Source organism: Lampris incognitus, chromosome 4, assembly GCF_029633865.1.
Source record: "Lampris incognitus isolate fLamInc1 chromosome 4, fLamInc1.hap2, whole genome shotgun sequence".
In the NCBI taxonomy this organism is placed as follows: Eukaryota; Metazoa; Chordata; class Actinopteri; order Lampriformes; family Lampridae; genus Lampris; species Lampris incognitus.
In genome coordinates this window covers 6,615,922-6,636,876 of record NC_079214.1, presented here as the reverse complement: position 1 = coordinate 6,636,876, position 20,955 = coordinate 6,615,922, and the positions used below count along the sequence as shown (strand labels likewise).

Here is a 20,955-nt window from a genome sequence, read left to right as displayed (position 1 = left end):
CCGAGCCGTCCCGGTCGCTGCTCCACCCCCTCTGCTGATCCGGAGAGGGCTGCAGACTACCACATGCCTCCTCCGATACATGTGGAGTCACGGACCGCTTCGTTTCACCTGACAATGAGGAGTTTCACAAGGGGGATGTAGCACGGGGGAGGATCATGCTACCCCCCCCCCCCACCAAACAGGCGCCCCGACCAACCAGAGGAGGCGCTAGTGCAGCGACCAGGACATACACCCACATCCAGCTTCCCACCCACAGACACAGCCAATTGTGTCTGTAGGGACGCCCGACCAAGCCGGAGATAACACGGTGATTCGAACTGGTGATCCTAATGTTGGTAGGCAACGGAATAGACCGTTACGCCACCCGGATGCCCGCACACCATCTCCTTTAAAATCTGTACCCTGTTTCAAAGCCGATAATCAAATGTTCTAATATCCAAGGCAAGGCAGTCAAATCTATGATCCTCGTTATTTTTTAACTGACAATTTGTCGAATCGTGTCGTATCGTAGTTGGTCAGGCAAGTGAAGTCAAATATCTAGGAAGTCTTTTTAGTATTGAAATATTTCCAGACAACTTTTTATTGTTATTTTGGGGGGGGGGGTTTAAAATTATTTTTATCTGTTTGTATATTTTACTGTATTATTTTTTTTGTTGATGTTGTACTGTTCTGTTTATATCTTTTTAAAAACTTAAGCGAGGAAAAAAATGTTGATTGGTGTTTTGATCAACCTTTAAAAAAGGTCCCTGAACATCGCTGCGTCTTTTATCTGCACTTAATTTACATCTACGTGACACTACGTTCTAGAAAGTCCCTTTAACTTCCTTTCTTATTTTTAATTTTACAAGGATAGCATAATTCAATATGTCCACAAAGTCAAGCTGGTTATAAATACATTTGTGAGGGTGCCGCAATAAGCTATAACATCTGATGGGTCATTTTAAATAAAATGTGGCGACCATAATGGAAAGGCTAACAAAACTGCTTTAGAACCGACCGTCAGTTTTATCAGAGGAATAATCCAGGATATCTGCATGAACTTCAACGTGTTTAATGTGCTTCGGAAAAACGGTTCGTCATTTTATTTACTGATAAGCGGTGGAACATGAACGAGAAGATGGCTTCTCTGACTGTGCTAACCCTGACCTGAGGTTCCTTAGAGACAGGTTATGCTTCGATATGCGGCGCTCTTGCTTCTTGGCCCGATCAGATGTGGCTTTCATCACAGCTGGCAGGATCAGCTTAGTCTTGGACACATTGCTGTGAGCTCTGTTCTGCTGATGGTACGTTGGAACCTCTGGACTGGTATTTAAATCGAGGTGATCTGGAGTGGTCGGTGATTTTCCAGTGAAGGAGGCTCGGATTGTCACCTGGAAAGAGAAACCAAAACGAAAATTCAATTTCTACACATTTCATTTCAGGTTGGAATACACCCCCAGCTTTTCTCCCCAATTGTATCTGGCCAGTTACCCCACTCTTCCGAGCCGTCCCGGCCGCTGCTCCACCCCCTCTGCCAATCCGGGAAGGGCTGCAGACTACTACATGCCTCCTCCCATACATGTGGAGTCGCCAGCCGCTTCTTTTCACCTGACAGTGAAGAATTTCACCGGGGGAGCGCGTGGGAGGATCACGTTATTCCCCCAAGTTCCCCCTTCCCCCTGAACAGGCGCCCTGACCGACCAGAGGAGGTGCTAGAGCAGCAACCAGGACACATATGCCTTGCCGGCTTCTCACCCGCAGACACGGCCGATTGTTTCTGTAGGTAACACGGGGATTCAAACCGTTGATCCCCATGTTGGCAGGCAGCAGAATAGACCGCTACCTAGACACCAAATAATTCAAATGTTTTAATCCTGATGACAGGGTCAGACCTTTGTTCCTGGGGGAAGGCCCTCCAGGGCTTTCGGCTTCTTGAAGGTCTTATGGTAGTGAGTCTTATGATCAACTCTCTCCTTGTAGGTGAGGAAGTTTAGTCTGCATTTTCCACAGCGATGGATTCCTTTTTTCTGATATTTAGAAACAAACAAATTTCAGGGAGGACATACGTAAATCAGTTTACATGGCATAAACGTGTAATCCATTTCTTCACAACCTTTTGGTGCATTCACTGAAAGAATACAACGAGTGTGAAATTCTTATACTGCTATTTATGGAACAGCAATTAATTTTACAGGGTGTCTTTCTACTAAATGTGTTACTCCTTCAGGGCAGGTGAAGAAGAGCCGGCCTTACTGTCAACCCGTTATGTATTACGCAAAGGTGCTCAGCAGACAGCCAAATCAATCCAATATGGAGGTGGAACTAATCGGGCAACGCACAAGTGGGATCCAACTCTTGAAGTAACGCCATTCTCAAGTTGAATGGACCCCTGCATGAGCAGGCTGTTGTGAAAGTGCATTGCTCTGTGCAAGCCTCAACTTCTAATCTCCCCGAAGTTGAAACAATAACCTTTTGAGGGCAAACTATACTTCAAACTGCTGTTCTTCCAACTCAGAACCATACCTGATGTCTCATGTAGTGTTGAAGGTAGGAATGACTACTTCTGAGGACTTTAAGGCAGAAGGGACACAGTAGATCTTTTGTGTTTTCATGCGCACTTCGAAAATGTGTCTCTACGTCACAGAAGAAAGATGACCTGTAATTGCACACCTGTGGGGAAAGGTCAAAGTCTCAGTTACAGAAAATCATTTACTCTTCTGTAGACTTTGGATTGTGTGTATAGTTCAGACCAAACTCTCCATCCAGTAACAAACCCGACAGATGTAGGGCATTTCTCCAGGCTTGTGGTTGTCTTTCATGTGCTCCAGAAGAACTTGTTCTGACTCAAATGCCAATTCACATATCTTACAGATAGCTGATGAGAGAGAAAGAAGGGAATTAGGAATGGTCCCAGTTGTTTTAATGCATTGTTGTTGGGTTCAACTATATAAAACAAATTGTTATACTTGATGATTCGAAAGGACTGTGGGCGCTCTCGATGTGGCACTGCAGCTGGAATGGAGTCGTGTACTGCCGGTAGCAGTGTTGGCAGGTTGTGTGGCTTTCCCAGCTCTCACTATTCTGCTTTTCCAGCTCCAGGTGGTGCTTCATGTGGTTCATGAACCTGACAGGGAAGACACACATAGACACACAGTCAAAAAAAAATGGTCACACAACCCTTTGACTTGGATGATTTCCTTGGTGGCTTTCAGCAACAGCGTTCTGCAGAAATACGTAAGCTTACGTATATAAAAACCTGTTATTGAGGGGTTAGTTTTGTATGCCTTCAGCAGCAAGGCAACATAACTAACTAAGACCTTGGTTCCTTGTTAATGGAGGGAATCATCAGGTAACTGTGGCTGTGTGAACCAACAATATCAAACAATACCAGATATGGGCTTCAAGGTTGGCTCTCTAGAAATTCACTGACCGTGTTGGCTCTGAGCCTTGTTATGAGAACGCTGACAACGTTTTGCAACTTCAAAACTCATGTAGAGCTGCAATTATCAGCCACCCATATCTACAGCTGACATTTTCTGATCAATGATAAATTCTCAAATTGCATACATTTGCAGTCCCTCTTGGGCACTGAACTGGTCAATTAAACCCTCCATTGTGTGATCATATTCGAAAACACTTCCTAAAACCTCCAATGTGAGATTATATTCGATGTTTGTCTATATTTGATAGAAAAAACGAAATACATTATTACAATCCACACCCAAGCCATAGAACAAAACAAACCCCTTAACAATACACGGTCTGTGTGAACCCCGCTTATACATCAGGTCCCAGAGGGTTTAAAAAAGATAAATTAACCATTCTTCTTGCACCGTGCTTTCTAAGCATGTCTAATGGCCGTTATAATACCAGCAATTACACAAAGTTTTTCTGCTTTGCTTAATGGTATAGTGATCTGTAGCTGCTCTCAAACCCTCCACATCTAGCTGCCACTGCTGCCCTGATGAGACGTGGTCCATTTTTCAGCCCAAGAATTGTGCTACCTCAGCTCCCCTAATAGAAATGTTCATGCGGCTGAACCTTGACCTCCACTGTGAGTGCAGTAGCAGTACAAATGTGTTCCCCCATTAAAAGCAGCATACAGTGCTTTTTTTTTTGTAGTGTGCTGAAGAAGTTATTTAATCAAAGGAGCAGCCCCTATGCCACCTAAACTAGTAGTCATTTTTCACTTTTAGACCCATGAGGGAAAAGAGTGCGACATCTTCATCCATCTGAGAGGAAAACTAATGGGGTTTTTCCATTTGGTGTGATGTACCCATAGCGCATCTTGTCATGAGCAGCTGTGATCAGCGTCTGTACTACAGCCACAGCACCAGCCATTTTCCACAGGACAGGAGCGGCAAGGGGAAAGGCATTGCTTACCTTTATTAAATTGGAAGGTTTGAGCTGATGACATAAACCATACACAAAGCATTCCTGCACAGTGTTTGCTTTCCAGCATGGAGCTTGTGGCTCATGCCGGATTCCTATTAAGCATATACTCTCTCTATATCTATATCTATATATATATATATCACATACACACACACACACACACACACACACACACTGAGGCATGGAGCTGGACAACTAAACGTAGGCAGATCAGAAAATACAAAAGCAGCAAAAGATAATAAAAGAATGTAGACATTTTTATTTATTTATTTTTATTTTATTATTATTAAATAAAGATAATGCTTGTTTACAAGGAGCAGCTGCATTGCCAAAAACAGATAAATCGCATGGTAAGAATACATAACGTGCAACCAAGCACGAGTTTGGGCCGATACTTGACTTCAATATGATTTCATGTCATATCCATGGGTTAGTACTACATTTGGATAGCTGCAATTTTCACTGACAATTTAAGACAAGGTAATTATCTATTTAATCTATTTATTTTTATATTTATAATATTGCAGTTATAATTTACATTATTTTTATTATATATTACATATATATTATAAATTTATAATATTTTTTATAATTATAATAATTTATCTATTATCTATTTAAGATAATCATTAGGCTTAATTGTTAGATTGAGATACCTGTTTTATTGTGACTTTAAAAAGATCAAGAAAAGAATCTTTGACACAATATTGCCAAACAGTTTTGTACCTATAGGAACATGACCTCAATTTCTTGGGCACTAGCTCGTTGTCTGTGGCTACATCAGGGAAATGAATATGCCGTTAATAATGGTTTATAATCTATGCATGAAAAGGAAAAATAAATCAGCAAATTACACCAACATTGCTCTTGTGAAGTATGTAAAGTATAAGCATCAAAGTGTAAGTATATGTTAAGATCTCTGGTGTTCTGTGGATGAAATTTCTTTTGAGCTTTCATTGTCTCATTATACCCAGTTGTTGTTATTGTATAACTCAATTTTCATAACCCGTTGTTCCACAAAATTAATTATTTTTGTATTTGTAAATAACGTTTTGCATTAGCTAAATTTTGCCAGTTGCCAGACACCCCCCGTATGGACTAGGGTGGGGCCAGCTGAATGGTAGGAGAAAACTGTCACAGAATTTACTACAGACTGGATTCTCAATTTCAGGCACCATGTGGAAATGTGTGTGTCCCACTTCATAACAGAGTAGCAGCATCACTGTGGAAACAGGTGATGAATTCAGAATACCACAGTGTTGCTCACTTGTTAGGCGTTATAAACGAGTCGCTCTTTGCTGAACTTGTGCGTATACCTAATGAGGCAAAAGTGGCTGAGACTGCACACTACTCTGAGCGGATGTGGGTTGTGCCTCATTATGTCGATGCAAATGATAGGTCACACCTCCCAATTGTCACTAGGACAGGATGTTGTCCTTGAGGGAAATTTGTAATTTGTGATATTGGGCTATACAAATAAAATTGACTTGACTTCACTACAGAAGAATTTCATAGAGGCTACTTTAACTACAAAGTTTGGGACTCCCTAAAGCCTCCTACAAACGGTGCGATTTTAGCATTCCTATAAGTTTATTACAAGCTAGACTGTGCGATATGGATCTAATAAACTTGGGTACGACATCAATTTTGATGTATGTAGACTGTACGATAACACCTACTGAATCGCAGGCTACGACGCATGTCCATAAAAACATCATCAGCATGCGTGCTGCATCAGCGCGCGTAATCAACCTACACTGCTGGTAGAGCAAAAAGATGCCAAGCAGGAATTGAGTCCTTTCAATAGTCGCCGCAGCTCATTTTGCTGCTCGTTTTGTTGAATCCATCACATTTGGGTCACAGATGCTGACAGTCTGTTTGCTTGTGTTTAGCGCCAGCAAAGATTCGGTGTGGCGTTGATCAGTGCGTCACTGCATGCTGCATTTCTATTGGTTGGTCAGCAGACGTAGGTCGCAGCAGCAGTCACATTGTGAGACGGTCATCTTAAATTTCTGACACTGTCAGACTTTTGTCCCAGGTTATCTTCGGTCACAAGACCGTAATAACGGCCGTCTTTCAACCTGTCTCTCAGTGCGACGTAGGACCACCGTTTTGGAGCCACGACCAAAGACATCGCCACGTTTAGTCATCTTTCGTCTGAGACGGCCCAAATCCACAGTCTGTAGGAGGCTTAACACCAAAGTTGGATTACAAACTGGGCATGCCGGGTGAGTGCCCCGGGGCCCCGGACCACGAGGGGCCCCAAAAGGTCAGGGGTATTACGTCCTTGTATAGTAGGGATCCCCAATCATACCCTACAAGGGACATTTATTCCAACCCTGTGTCGCGATGCAGGACTCAAGCTGGTCTCTATTGATGTGGGGGCCCCAAGCTACAGTCTCTACTGATGCGGGGCCCCAAGCTACAAAGTCTCTATTGATGCGGTGCCCCACGCTACAGTCTCTACTGATGCAGGGCCCCAAGCTACAAAGTCTCTATTGATGTGGGGCCCCAAGTTACAGTCACTATTGATGCAGGGTTCAAGCTAGTCTCTATTGATGCAGGGCCCCTAGCTAAAGTCACTATTGATGCAGGGTCCAAGCTACAATCTATATTGCTGTAGGGCCCCAAGCTACAGTCTCTATTGGTGCAGGGCCCCAAGCCACAGTCTCTATTGATGCAGGGCCCCAAGCTATTCTCATCTGTTTGTTTTATGATTCAAAATTGTGTTGTACTTTGTAGTCGCCATCCGAATCCCATGCAGATTAGCATAGCGTCGACTACCATGTTGGGTATTTGCATTAGTTTTACATTTAACAATTTTTAGTATTGTTTGCGTAGCCTATCTGACGGGGCAGGGGGGGGGGCAGTGGACGTGTGTGCCCCGGGGCCCCCTGGTGGGTTAATCCGGCCATGCTTAACACAGCATGCTGTGGTAGATGGTAAAGGACTGTTCTGGGATGTGTCAGTTGGAAGCCAAGGCAGTGCATGTGATGCCATAGTTTTCAGGCAGCTTGATTTCGGGTAATATGGAAACTTTCAGCCCAATCAGGATAGTTAAATTAGCAGGCGTGAGATGGGTTACTATATCATTGGCGCTATTACATATCCCCAGTAGACATGGCTAATCATGCACTATGCAGACACTGGATACCTGACTGCAACACAGCAGACCCCGGGTGCTGCAGCTGCCCACTGCTCCTACACAACAGGATGGGGTACATGCAGAGGACACATTCATAGTAAGAATACCATGTCGAATAAAGTGGCTTTCATTAATTATAGAATAAGCAAAGCAGGGTCATTAGTTGAGAAGGCTTTTGGGAGGTTGAAAGGAAGATGGCGCTGTTTGATGAAGTGTAATTTTATTTGGGTTGCCAAATAAATTTGCCTAATTGTTCTCACATTGAGCTGGTTTGTTTAATAAATGTTCTTTTTAAAAATGGATTTGCCATTTTCGTATTTAAGAGTAAAAGCTTGAAGTTAATAGGCTATTTTGTTTTTTTGAGATCACACCTGCATAGCTCTACGTTCAGAGTCACGACATCATTCAATAATAATAGTAATAATAATAATAATAATGATGTGGCATCGGAGCCTCTGCAGCCGGCGTCGGAGGATGCGGACCCGGCAGTGGTGGTTGGAGTGACTGCCCGGAGACGGCGCGGGAGCGGCCTCTGTTTCTTCCACCAGCGGTTCGGCGGCAAGGCTAGGCGCTGCGTCCCTCCGTGCACGTTTGAGGTGCCGGGAAACTCCAGGGCCAGCGCTCAGTAGCAGCTGTGGGCGCTGGTGGACATAGTGAGTTGCTCTTCATTAAGGACTCAATGTCAGGAAGACAGTTTCTGGTGGACTCGGGCTCGCAAAAGAGCCTACTCCCTCCAGCTAGCACGGACATGTCAGCCGAAGGCGGCGGCCCACAGTTGAGTGCAGCTAACGGTTCGTCCATTGCGACGAACCGTCCATTGCTTCAACCAATTGATTGGTTGAAGAGTAGGTAAGATTTCAGTCGACCAAGATATTCTTTGGTTGACTACATTCCTATATCGCAACAGTGCTTTTTTCATGCTCTGACGTTTCAGGCTCAGATTACCCATTCCCAGATTGAGCATCACCCTCTGGATGAACTCAAAAAGGTGTTCGTCATTCTTCTTAGATAATCCATATGAAGAGCATATATCAGCCCAAATAAAAGGCAGATAGCTTGAGGGTGTCTTTTCAATGTCATCCATGACAACTTTCTCTTCCAGTATAATGCCAGTGTAGGATGGCTCAAGGCAGTGTTTACCTTATATTCATTCGCTCATTTTGAGCGCCATTTCTAAAATTTCACTATTACTACTTTCGGCTGCTCCCGTTAGGGGTCGCCACAGCGGATCAGCCATTTCCATTTCTTCCCATCCTCTGCATCTTCCTCTGTCACACCAGCCACCTGCATGTCCTCCCTCACCACATCCATAAACCTCCTCTTTGGCCTTCCTCTTTTCCTCTTCCCTGGCAGCTCCATATACAGCATCCTTTTCCCAAAATACCCAGCATCTCTCCTCCACACATGTCCAAACCATCTCAATCTTGCCTCTCTTGCTTTGTCTCCAAACTGTCCAACCTGAGATGTCCCTCTAATATAATCATTCCTAATGCTGTTCTTATTTGTCAAGCCCAATGAAAATCTTACCATCTTCAACTCTGCCACCTCCAGCTCCACCTCCTGTCTTTCCATCAGTGCCACCGTCTCCAAACCATACAACATAGCTGGTCTCACTACCATCTTGTAAACCTTCCCTTTAACTCTTGCTGGTACCCTTCTGTCACAAATCACTCCTGACACTCTTCTCCACCCACTCCACCCTGCCTGCGCTCTCTTCCTCACTCCCCGTTACTTTGGACAGTTGACCCCAAGTATTTAAACTCATCTGCCTTTGTCACCTCTACTCCTTGCATCCTCACCATTCCACTGTCCTCCCTCTCATTCACGCACAGGTATTCTGTCTTACTCCTACTGACTTTCATTCCTCTTTCCTCTTCTCTCCAGTGCATACCTCCACCTCTCCTCAACCTGCACCTTACTCTCGCTACAGATCACAATGTCATCTGCAAACATCATAGTTCATGGAGACTCCTACCTGATCTCGTCTGTCAACCTGTCCATCACCACTGCAAACAAGAAAGGGCTCAGAGCCGATCCTTGATGTAATCCCACCTCCACCATGAACCCATCTGTCATTCCAAACCGCACACCTCAGCATTGTCACACTTCCCTCATACATATCCGGCACCACTCCTACATACTTCTCTGCAACTCCCGACTTCCTCATACAATACCACACCTCCTCTCTCAGCACCCTGTCATATGCATTCGCTAAATCCACAAAGACACAATCTAACTCCTTCTGACCTTCTCTATACTTCTTAATCAACATTCTCAAAGCAAACATCGCATCTGTTGTGCTCTTGCATGGCATGAAACCATACTGCTGCTTGCTGATCATCACCTCTCCTCTTAACCTAGCTTCTATTACTCTTTCCCATATCTTCATGCTGTGGCTGATCAACTTTATACCTCTGTAGTTGCTACAGTTCTGCACATTGCCCTTATCATCCATCTTCTTTTATCATTCTTGTGTCTTTATGGGGCTTCTTCTGGAAAGCTTTGTTTGGGGGTTTAAATTTAATGTTCTGAATGATTCTGAGCATACCCTCCTCAAAGGGTTTCAGCTCCAGGACGGGATAGGTGGCAGTGATTTAGATGATTTGAATCTATACGTTAGCTTTTCTTCATGTTCTTAATAGTCCGCTCCTCATTTGTTGAGCACTTTTATCAACACCATTGATGGTTTCCGGAAAAAAAAAACGCTATATATTACAGCCTCTCAGCCAGGTCCTACAGCTCTTCCAGCAGCTGTTCCAACAACCAAAACATTTCATCTCAACATCCTTTCCAGTCTTTCACAAAAAAAAAACAAAAAAAAAAAAACATCTAAGCACACAACTAAAGCATAGACTGCTAGGTATACAATACCACGCTGAACATTCCTTCTGATCTCTGAATTATGGAGGAACTTAAATCAGGACAAAATGAATTTTAGCTCTGCATCATTCACTGATTTAGAAGAATGATCATCCTACCTGATATTATTCTTCAGGACTTTTAAACAGCTCTGGCATTTGAAGGTAGTATTGGTCTTTGGCACCCTTCGCTTTTGCCATTCTCCTTCAAATCGACCATAGTAGAAGTCCGAGACAAGCATGATCCGCTTGGCTGTGGCTGGGGAATTCGTGTTTGCTGGAAACACACTCTCCATTAGGTTGGGACAGCAGCTCTGAAACAAAGGAATTTCGTATCAGTGAGCCGACTTCCTATTACTGTCTGACAGCTGTACTGACATACTTGGCTTTCAATGATCGCTAAGGTGAGCAAGGGCCCAGAAACACCAAACCGACTAGTGGCGACCAAGGCTGGCTGTTGTGTCACCTCACGTTGCCTGCCGTCTGGGCCAAAACGTAGCACTTGAACACACCGCAGACTACAGCCGACGGCCAACTAGCATGCGTGAGAGGAAATAACTCTGCATACCAGCAGGTGGCAGTAGTCTGTATTCTTCATTCAAAATTTGAAACCGCAAGACACAGGACTGCGGATATACAAACCATAAACAAAGCAACGTTTGCTTACCATTGAGAATACGTCTGATAAAAAGTTGCAAATGGCACTGGCGTTGTCAGCCCTTGGTCTTTTGGTTGTGGAAGAAGAAAGGAAGAGGCGGAGGCGAAAAAATAAGGAGAAATCGCTCTAATTGGGTAAAATCATGGCTACTACAGCAACAGGCTCAAGGGGCTTTCCCGAACCTGTGTCGAGAGCTGGAAATAAATTAAACCTCCGAGTTTAAAAATTTCGCTTGGCTCTTTCCTGTTCACAGCCTTCTGTGTGTGGCCTCTTGACCTCATTGTTTGCTTGCTTTTGTAACTTCCGTTTCTCTTCTCGTGCACTGATTCGCTAAGCTGAACAGCCAATCACAGTGATCTCTCTCACCGACGGGGTCCGCCGCTGATTCAACATGCTGAATCCGCCGAAATGCTGCTGACAGGGGTCCGACTAGTGCCAACGGTGCAGGACACACTGCAAAAACTAGGGCCACAGATGTTCACCGACGGCACGACATTGGCTGGTGGCTGGCCGTCAGCCTTGTGCGTCACAGCCTTTACAATGCTGTGATTGCAACTATTCCTTAATCCTCTGTGAATAGTACACATGGTCACTGACACTCATTAATGGTCACGCCATAGAAGTGCTATTGCAAGTATTCTTTATCAAAGTCATAGTGTTTTATTATCAAATGTGCAGTACCAGGGGCAATGAACACTTACAACTGCATAGCACAGCATTAAAAAGAAATATAAAAAAGTTTTTAAAAAGTAGGTAGTACAAACATAAAATATAAATGTGCTGGAATTATTTACATGTACAGCTCTGTTACAACGGCGTCATTACAGATGAGTATACTGTCTGTCCGAGGTTTCTAATGCCAGGGTCTGGTCCACCGAATAATTGAAGAGGCAGTTGTCCACCTCGTGCTGGAAATGTGGCAGTAAATGTGGGGGCAAACTGCCGCATTCTGTGCCCAAAGTATTTTCAGTAGGCGAAGATGGCATCGTTGTGGTCTTCCTGAGGAGCTAACCTTTCCTGGGTTTTACCTATGGTGTGCATCAAGTTTGTTGACTCCTCACTGGTGGACTTGTCCAGCATCTTCCTGCTGTGCTTCACCCGAGGCCTCAGATTTCTTGATTGGGTGGAGGTGCTTAGCAAAGGTTCCTCTCTGCGACGTGTCAGTGTGAACTCTGCTCCACAGATGGTGGATTCTGCTAGGGATGGTGGATTCCGCTAGGCAAGTGCTGGGCCTTTGCGCATCCTCAAAGAAGCAGGGCTCCTTTGGGGTGCTGGTCCAGGTCTCACTGCTGGTGCCATCCGATGGTGAATATGAATAAGCGGCAGCCACCGAAGGTTCCTTAAAAAAATAAAAATAAATTCACAATGAGGGGGATTTAATACCATGGATGCTTAAAACTGTTCACCAAGCATTCGTAACAACAACAGGGCATTGTTATCATTGCTAATAACCTGAAATTTGGGCTCCATTTGGTTGGAGCGTGTTCAGGTGTGAAGAACCTGGTGTGAAGAAGCTTCCCTCACAGTCTATACAAATTGTGATTAAGGCTATGGTTTAATTCGGATGCTACACATGCACTTCATGGCATACTGTTGAAGATAATGGCAGAGTGAAACCAAGTTAACGTATGAAAGGCTACATGTGAATAGATTGATAGAAACCCCCACCTGGACAATCAGTGGCCACTTCTTGCAAATTTGTATTTACGTTTGATCACTTAGCAGATGCTTTTATCTGAAGCCACTTACAATAAGTAAATAAAAGAAGCAAAAAACAAGGTTTTCTTTTTACTCAAGAGATAAAATAGTTGTTACCCTGATTGTTAGGTTGGAAGTGGTCTCCTTCCTTTTTGAGCGGGGCTCTAAAAACTGCAGCAGGGTTCCATTGCTGCCCGCCAGTCTTCTGGGCTTCAAAACTTCCTGAGGGGGTGAGTTTTTTTGTACTAGGTATACTGGGTTTGCAGAGAATCCCACCTCTTCCTGAGCTCTTTCTGTGAAATACAAAGCCAAGTTTTAAGCATTTTTCCTCGTTAGCATGTCCAAATCATGTTTACATACGATGTCAACTAAGGTTATTTTTACTTTTCTTGTTATGACAGGACGGATTCAAGACGCTAGTTAGCTAGCTAGTACATAATAACAACACAACTGCCTGTTCCATAAAGCAGGTTTATCAAAAAACCTGACTTATTTCAGTTAGTCTGACTCATTTTCAGTTGATTTGGTTCCATAACGCTAATTCAACATAGTTCCCAGCATAAGTTGCCATAATAACTGAGCTTGAACTATGATGAATTTGCTTTATGAGACTGAATCAACTGAAAATGAGCCAGACTAACCAAAATAATGAACCAATGATATTTACTGTGTGCTAGTGAACAATAACAAACAATTACCAACAGTTTCTAAATAGATCAATGGCCAAAAAGAAAATCTTACCTGATATAACAAGTTTAATTTCGATCTTTCTGTTTTCACCACTCGGTTGGCATAACGTTTTTCTGTAATGTCGTACAGAGCTGGCCTCTCCTGAATCGTGCTGATCAGCTGGTCTTCAGTTTCTTCATTCCAGATTGCCATGTCGTTGTGAAAATAATAGCTTCTTGAAATGTTCAGGTGAGATGAAGATGAAAAATGAGAGGAGCCTTCTGTGTGTGGCCTCTTGACTTTGTCGTTTGCTTGCTTTCATAACTTCCGTTTCTCTTCTCGTGCACTGTCAGGGCCTAAGAGTGGGTATGTGTACTCTTTTGAGATGGCTTCATGGCCGTGACACACCAGGCCAACGGTCGGCCGTTGGTGAGCGTCTGTGGCCCTAGTATTTGTGGTGTCTCCCGCACCGTTGGCACTAGTCGGATCCCTGCTGATTCAGCATGGTGAATCAGCGGCGGAGCCCATCGGTGAGAGAGATCACTGATTGGCTGTGCAGCTTAGCGAATCAGTGCACGAGAAGAGACATGGAAGGTCTGAAAGCAAGCCAACGATGAAGTCGAAGAGTCTGCACAGAGAAGGCTCTTCCATTTTTCGTCTTCATCTCACCTGAACATTTTAAGAAGCTATTTTCACTGTTTTTTTTCCAAATGTCACATTTTTATTTCACATATTCTCGATTAGAAGTAGCTATATTACGAAACCGTCTGTAGTGAGCAAGAGTTGAGTGAAAATGGTAAGCAAACGCTGCTTTGTTTACTGTTTGTATATCCGCTGTCCTGGGTCTTCCGGTTTCAAATTTTGAATGACGAATACAGACTACTGCCACCTGCTGGTATAGAGTTATTTTCTCTTACGCAGGCACAGAACATACACGCTAGTTGGCTGTTGGCGATAGTCTTTGTGGTGTGTTCAAGCACTACTTTTTGGCCCAGACGCAGGCGACCTGAGGTGACGCAACAGTCGGCCTTCGTCGCCGCTAGTGCTGTGATGTTGGTTTGGTGTATCTGGGCCCTTATTAATTAAATGGATTATCTAGGAAAAACTGCAGCAATGACTGAAAATAACCTAAAAAAGTCAATGAGAGCCATAAACATCTATCCACCACAATAACAATTTATTATAATTGCCCAATAGAAGTTTGGCTTACTCTCCTCCCAGTATCTTTAAAAATAGCTTATAAGCAAATACAGTGAGTACTGATGACAATAATTATAGCTGCTCTTGTATCCAAATCAAGGCTACCAAGAATATTATTCTAGGCTATCATTCACTGTTATCAATCCAGGCTTAAACAGGGGGGATCAATTATGAGTTACGGATCACATTTCAGAGGTTTCTCTTTCCTTTATTTTACTTTAAATGAATCAGAATATTCACAGAAATTTAAAGGCATACTGAGGACCCACACATACACACAGAAATAGTATCAACGTATCCAGAAATATAACTACTCAATTATTACTTCTGGCTTAGTGGTAGCCCAAGTAAATGCCTGTCTGGAGAAACCCTGCCTTCTGCCTGTATTTCTTGTTTTCTGAATAATCCAGACATTTCTGGGCATCAACCTTTTGGCAGTGATTCTGTCAATCAAACCCTGCAGCCAATAGCACTGCTTGTGAGGGCAGCACTCTTTGAAACTGCAGTGTTGAATCAGTGTGTCAGATTGGTACAATTAAAATTATACATAATGGTGGACAGAGCACCTAAAATGAAAAAAGAAACAAGGCAAATGCCAAGCAGGCAAGGCTTGCTCCAAAACCAGAATGACAGCTGCTGTTAACTTTCCACCGTTGGCAAGCAATGAAGGAGGATGGGATGAAAAGCGAGTTGTGCACTTCATGTCCTGTTGAGCTCACGGAGAAGAGGCCAACTTTTCAAACTGATTTTCTAAGCCACAATTTGCAGAATACCATTCAGTATGCCTTTAACATTTCTTTAACTATGCGTAGGGACAGTTGTAACATTTCTGTAATGTTTATTTGCTGTGGCAGTTGTCTTACTTACCATCATATGACATTTCATGGTTTCCTGATGAAGGAACTCTGTGCTGCACTTAGGACACTTTTTCCTGAAGGTCCCATTTTCCACAGGATCAGTCACTTTACTCGGCTCGACGGGCACTGCAACAGCATGTCACAAGAGAGCAACCACAGCACAGCATCCATTATTATAAGGAAAAGATGGTGACAAACAGAAATCAGTGAACTTAGTCCTACTGCACGACTGATACAGGATTTTTAAGACTAATACCGGTTTCAATGTTTGAGGATTTAAAAATCCGATAATGGAAAATCTGATAATGATATATCTGCCGATTTCTTTTTTCTTCCCATAAACACATAAGATAAAGATTTTCCCTAACATCTGCTATGTGTAGTTATTTGAGTCCTCACCAAGATAACATGACATAACAGTTTACAAATAAACTTGCTTAATTGTCATAAATAGTACCCAATTCTAACCCTAACCCATCTTAAACTATGCAGTAAACTGATACAGTGACCTAGAGTAAACCCCGGCAGTTGATTCTCTGAGACGGGTGCCTTTTGGCTCTCACCAATTTTAAAAAATTTTTACCTCAAATAATTGCATCACTGATCACTACATCGGATAGTAGACTAGTTAAACCTTTGAGAAAATATATTTTCCCACCAAGGCAAAAATGCACATCATTATTAGGCAATTCTTTCTCACTAATAGTCCTTTTGAGTTCAACCCCGTCACGGACATCTTGGACCCTGTGTGACTATGATTTTAAAAGATATTCAAGTAAATTGTTGCAGAACATTAATAATGAGATGTCCCTTGTTTATGATCACTTAATCAAAGATCGGCCTTCATATTTTATCAAAAATATGCATTGTTAGAATTTGATTAGACTTTCATTTTATTTCTTATTATCCAGTAAATTGTATACACAGTAACCTCACATTTCTGATTATCATCAAAATATTAATGAAAATTATCAAACAACAGGGTTGAAAATGATAACAGGGTTGAAGGGACGATCAGTATTTCAGTACGGTATGGATTTATTTACCTGTGAAAGTAATAATAGTAAATTAAATTCAAATGGAATTTTATTAAAATTGACAGAGGACAACAGTCGGATTTTTCAGCTCATGAAAAAACATGAAACAAACAAAACATTTTATTTAGTATTTAACATTAAATCAAAAACATCAAGCGGAAATGCCGTGTGTTCCAACACTCAAAGGTTAACTGCTACTGGGTTGAGCACATACAGTCGACATCCCGAGACATTATCTCTCCTGGAGCAAGAGTTACCGCTTGATGGATTCTCATGGTTGATGGGACTGCTGGTAGGTTTGATGGCATCCTCTCAAGTGCCTGCTCAACAGTTCCACCACCAACAAAGAACAACTTGATTGATGTGTTGGTCTCCAAAAGGGCCTTGAAGAGCTCATGTGCATCTTGGATGTCCCAGCCATGGCTTATTAGCATGTGGACAGTCCTCTTCAAGGCTGCTCCAAAACATCTGGTGCTCCCTTACCATGGCTGGCCTCAAAAAAAAATTCCAAGTTCCTGCCTTGATGCTTCTTTTCTCCAGCTGAGTGCTAAAAAGGGAAAAATTGCCCTTCTGCTTGTATTGGGTACAAGGACCATCACTAAAAAAAGTGTATCACCGAAACCTCTGGGTATGTTGCCTGCACATAATCCAATACAGGGTTCAGATGCTCCCATATAGCTGCTGGGCTTTTGTGCTTTGATGGGGATATTGTGCTGAAAGCAGGTTGGTTCTTGGCTACCACCTACATAAAAAAAACTCCTGTATGTAGTGTCGCCTGCTGATGAGATGATCCAAAGTGCACTGCTTGGATTTCCGAACTGTACTTGCAGGTAAAATTCTCTGGAAAAAAAATCGATGTGAATTAAGCATTCATCAGTGCCCAAGCTCTCCCTCAGCTCATGGTAGTAGGCAAACTGTTGCCTAATATTGAAGAGATGCTTACTGTGGTCAGGTGTGTGTGTGCAACTGCTCAGCAAGTTGCCCCTGGGTGCAGAAGTTGTGCGGACTGAGACAGGGGGTACTGGAGTGACCTGACGTTTGTGGCCTTCTTGTGAAGGGTGTGCATCCTCTTCCTGTATGTGTTCGACATCAGTGTCATGCTTGGTCAAGTATGCCTGAGCCACTGTCATGGAAAACTCATGGAACTGCATCACATCCTTTCTTCGTGTACCACGTTCACGGTTGTCTTGGCGATACAATAGCCAACTGTTGGCTAAAGCGAGATCAGTGAAGTGCATCAGCATCCGAATTGTCCACTTCCTGGTTTGGACGCTCATTCAGTGGTAACCCATCATCCTGTCATTCAAGTCAACCCCACCCATCTTGGAGTTGTACTCGCACACAATGCTTCGTCGTGTGACAGCCACATATCTCTTCTCTTTCTTGCACCATCGCCAGCAGGTGTCTAATAGCTCTTCAGCATGAACAACGGAAAGCATCAAAACTGGTTTGTTGTCATACAACTTCACAACACATACCTTCCCATCTCCCCTGGTAACTGATGCTGAGGTACCTCTTCCTTGCTCTTTCATGGTTTTGTCACTTGGTAGCTTCGGCAGTGCTTTGGTGGGTTGGTTCTTCATTACTGTACCAGTGAGGTACACCTGCTTCTCCAGCATTCGATCCACAGCTTTCATGGTTGTGAAGAACCAATCACAGTATACTTTTGTACCAGGAGGCAGAGTTTTAGCCAGTCGTTCGATGACCAAGGCTCCCAAACCCAGTCCCTCTGCTTCCTGAACCTGTGAGTTCAGTGTGATTGCACCTTGATAGACTTCAAAGTCCATAACAATGCCAGCCGCTGAAGCCAGCACAGAGTTCTTCATGCCAACTGGATTGGGCCTCAGTGGCATATACTGTCGAAATGGCCAAGCTCCTGTAAATGAGATCTGTTCATGGATTGACGCACATTCCAGTTGAGCCTGAAGCAAGCAGCCATTGAGAATGCGATCCATGAAAGGCCTCGTCTTCCAGAATCTGTCAGTTTTCCTCACGTCTTCTGAAATGTCATAATCAATGGCTATTTTCAATGTTGCCTGAGTTTGAAAAATCTGTCACGAGTGATTTTGTTGCTAATGGCAGGGATTCAGAGGGCATTGGACCAGAACAGCCTCACATGTGGGTAAGGCACGCAAGACATCAAAATTGATGCTCCAAAAAAAAAGATGATAAATCTCATCAACTGACTGAGAGATGTACCAATGGTAGCTAGTGACAAAGCATTTGTGCAGTCAGCAATGAGTTTCATCAACTCTGTGTCGATGTACTGCTCCACATAGCCCAGTGGCTGCCAATCTTCTTGCTCTTCTCGCCTTTCATCTTGAGCCTCAAACTGAACCAAGTCTGGAGTAAATGCACTACACTTCCAGCGAACTTCATGTCCAACATTGCAAGGTTTTGGCCTGGATTCAGATGCATGTGGACGGTGTTGTGGCTCACTGTCAGTATCATCCCTGCTCTGCTGATCACTGTCAGTAGCATCCCTGGTCTGCTGATCAGATTCTAATGTATCAGATGGAACATAATGTTCATCACTTATTTCTTCATCATTTAGTTGTTCCACTCCAGGATCATCATCAAGATCAGGTCCTGGCCTGGGCTCCTCATGGCCATCATTGCTAGATCCTGGCCTGTCCATCATTGCCTGGTCCTGGCCTAGGCTTTCCACATCCATCAACGTCAATGTTAGATCCTCATCCGACACTAGGTCACCATCATTGTCAACACTTTTACCATGCTGACATTTACGCCCATGTCCTCTGGCTCCCACACACTGACTGCGATCATGTTCACCATGTCCACTAGCTCCTGGCTTACCATCATCACTTTTACCACGTTGATGTTTACGTCCACGTCCTCTGGATCTCTGCACATGTTTAGATGCATGTGGATAGAGTTGTGGTTCACTATCACTATCATTATTGCTCTGCTGACTGCTCTACTGACCAGCTTCTGGTATATCAGGTGGAATATTATCTCCATCAATTGCACGATCATCACCATCAGACAAATCCTCTACCTCAGAGTTGTCTCCTACTATTGCATTCAGCAATCTTTCTGCTTTTGACAGAGTAATGTGCCCTGGAAATGAATCACATGAGAATAAAAACTAAAAATTAATGTAGACTAATTTGTACCACAAGCAATAACTATTTATATTCTTGCCAACTGTTGGTTTCTTCCCAAATCTTCCCAAGCTGTTTCCTTACTTTTACACAAGTTCAGTTTGCATGAACGAAGGGTTTCTTCCTAAATCTTCCCAAGCTGTTTCCTTACTTTTACACAGGTTCAGTTTGCATGAACGAAGTCCCAATGTCCTCATACGAGTACTACTAGATTAGCAGTTTCGTAGTTAACATTAATTACTAAGTCCCAATGTCCTCATATGAGTACTTCCAAGTTTAGCAGCGTCGTAGCTTGTTACTATTGCTAGAATTTGTCAAATTTGTATTCCATTTCAAGCTACATACGTTAATAAGTATAAATACACAAGTTGCCCCAATAAAATTTGATGAGGATTTGTACCTTGTCCACTTTCGTGTCGAGATCTGCCGTAGAAGCAATTGGTTGAGATCGCGGCCATCTTGTCTTCTTGTTTTTTTGTGTATTGTGTGTCTATGGCGACGCGAACTCACATTTGCAGCGGCTTCACCCAGTACTGACTATGCAGTGTCTTTGTCCATGTCTATGTCTAAGTTTGTATCGTTTATGAAGTTTTTATTTTGATCTTAGATTTTTTTAATTTTTTGTCGTTTAATGGCTGGGAGAGGTAGCGTTGGATCCGCTGGGAAAGCTTGGCCTGCCGCGTCCGGTGGGCCCCGAGGATCACGGCCTTGCCTGGAGCTGCGCTCGAAAAGGAAGCATCGAGGGCAGTCTGACGGGATGCGGAAGTAGGGCAGGCTAAGCTAACTGCTAGCCCGTGCAGACTAGCAATTCTGATAACAACAAGGGTGGTCAGGAGGCAGCCTTGCCTAGCGTTGACTGTGTTTTAGTGTCGTCATGTGGGGTGCGGGGAGGTGCGTCGAAGGTGTCTGGCTGGGAGAGCTGACGTTGGATCGGCTGAGGGAGCCTGGTCTGCCGTATCCGGTGGGCCCAGGGATCACAGCCCTGCTTGGAGCTGCACCTGAAGAGGGAGCAGCGAGGGTGGGCAGTGCGCCCTTGACAGCGGGGCAGGCTAAGCTAACTGCTAGCCCATGCAGACCAGCAGTTCCGACAGTCATCCTGGCTGGCATTTGCTCTCTGGACAGTGATTTTTTTGGACTTTGTTGCACTGGGTGGACTGTGTCGTTAACTGTTTGTGTATAGTTGTTTTTTTTTGTGTTTTTTTTTTTGTGTTTTGTTTTTTTTGTTTTGTTTTTTGCTTTGTTCTCTCTGTTTTTGTATGCTTTTGGTGGTGTTGTTTTTGGACGTTTTGGATGTGTGTGTGTTTATCTTTTGTGTCGCACTGCTGTGGGCTGGC

At 43.5% G+C, this 20,955-nt stretch overlaps 1 protein-coding gene across 1 annotated transcript in view; it reads right to left on the bottom strand.

Annotated features, from left to right (window-relative positions):
• znf280d (zinc finger protein 280D) overlaps positions 1-20,955 on the bottom strand; it is a 40,146-nt gene that overhangs the window by 6,689 nt on the left and 12,502 nt on the right. Inside the window, exons 7-13 of the mRNA XM_056278582.1 lie at positions 15,470-15,585; positions 10,498-10,691; positions 2,946-3,103; positions 2,754-2,854; positions 2,503-2,649; positions 1,872-2,006; positions 1,147-1,370 (exon numbers count right to left, since the gene is read on the bottom strand). Of these exons, the coding sequence (XP_056134557.1) occupies positions 1,147-1,370; positions 1,872-2,006; positions 2,503-2,649; positions 2,754-2,854; positions 2,946-3,103; positions 10,498-10,691; positions 15,470-15,585 (1,075 nt within the window). The remainder of the gene's footprint in view (positions 1-1,146; positions 1,371-1,871; positions 2,007-2,502; positions 2,650-2,753; positions 2,855-2,945; positions 3,104-10,497; positions 10,692-15,469; positions 15,586-20,955) is intronic.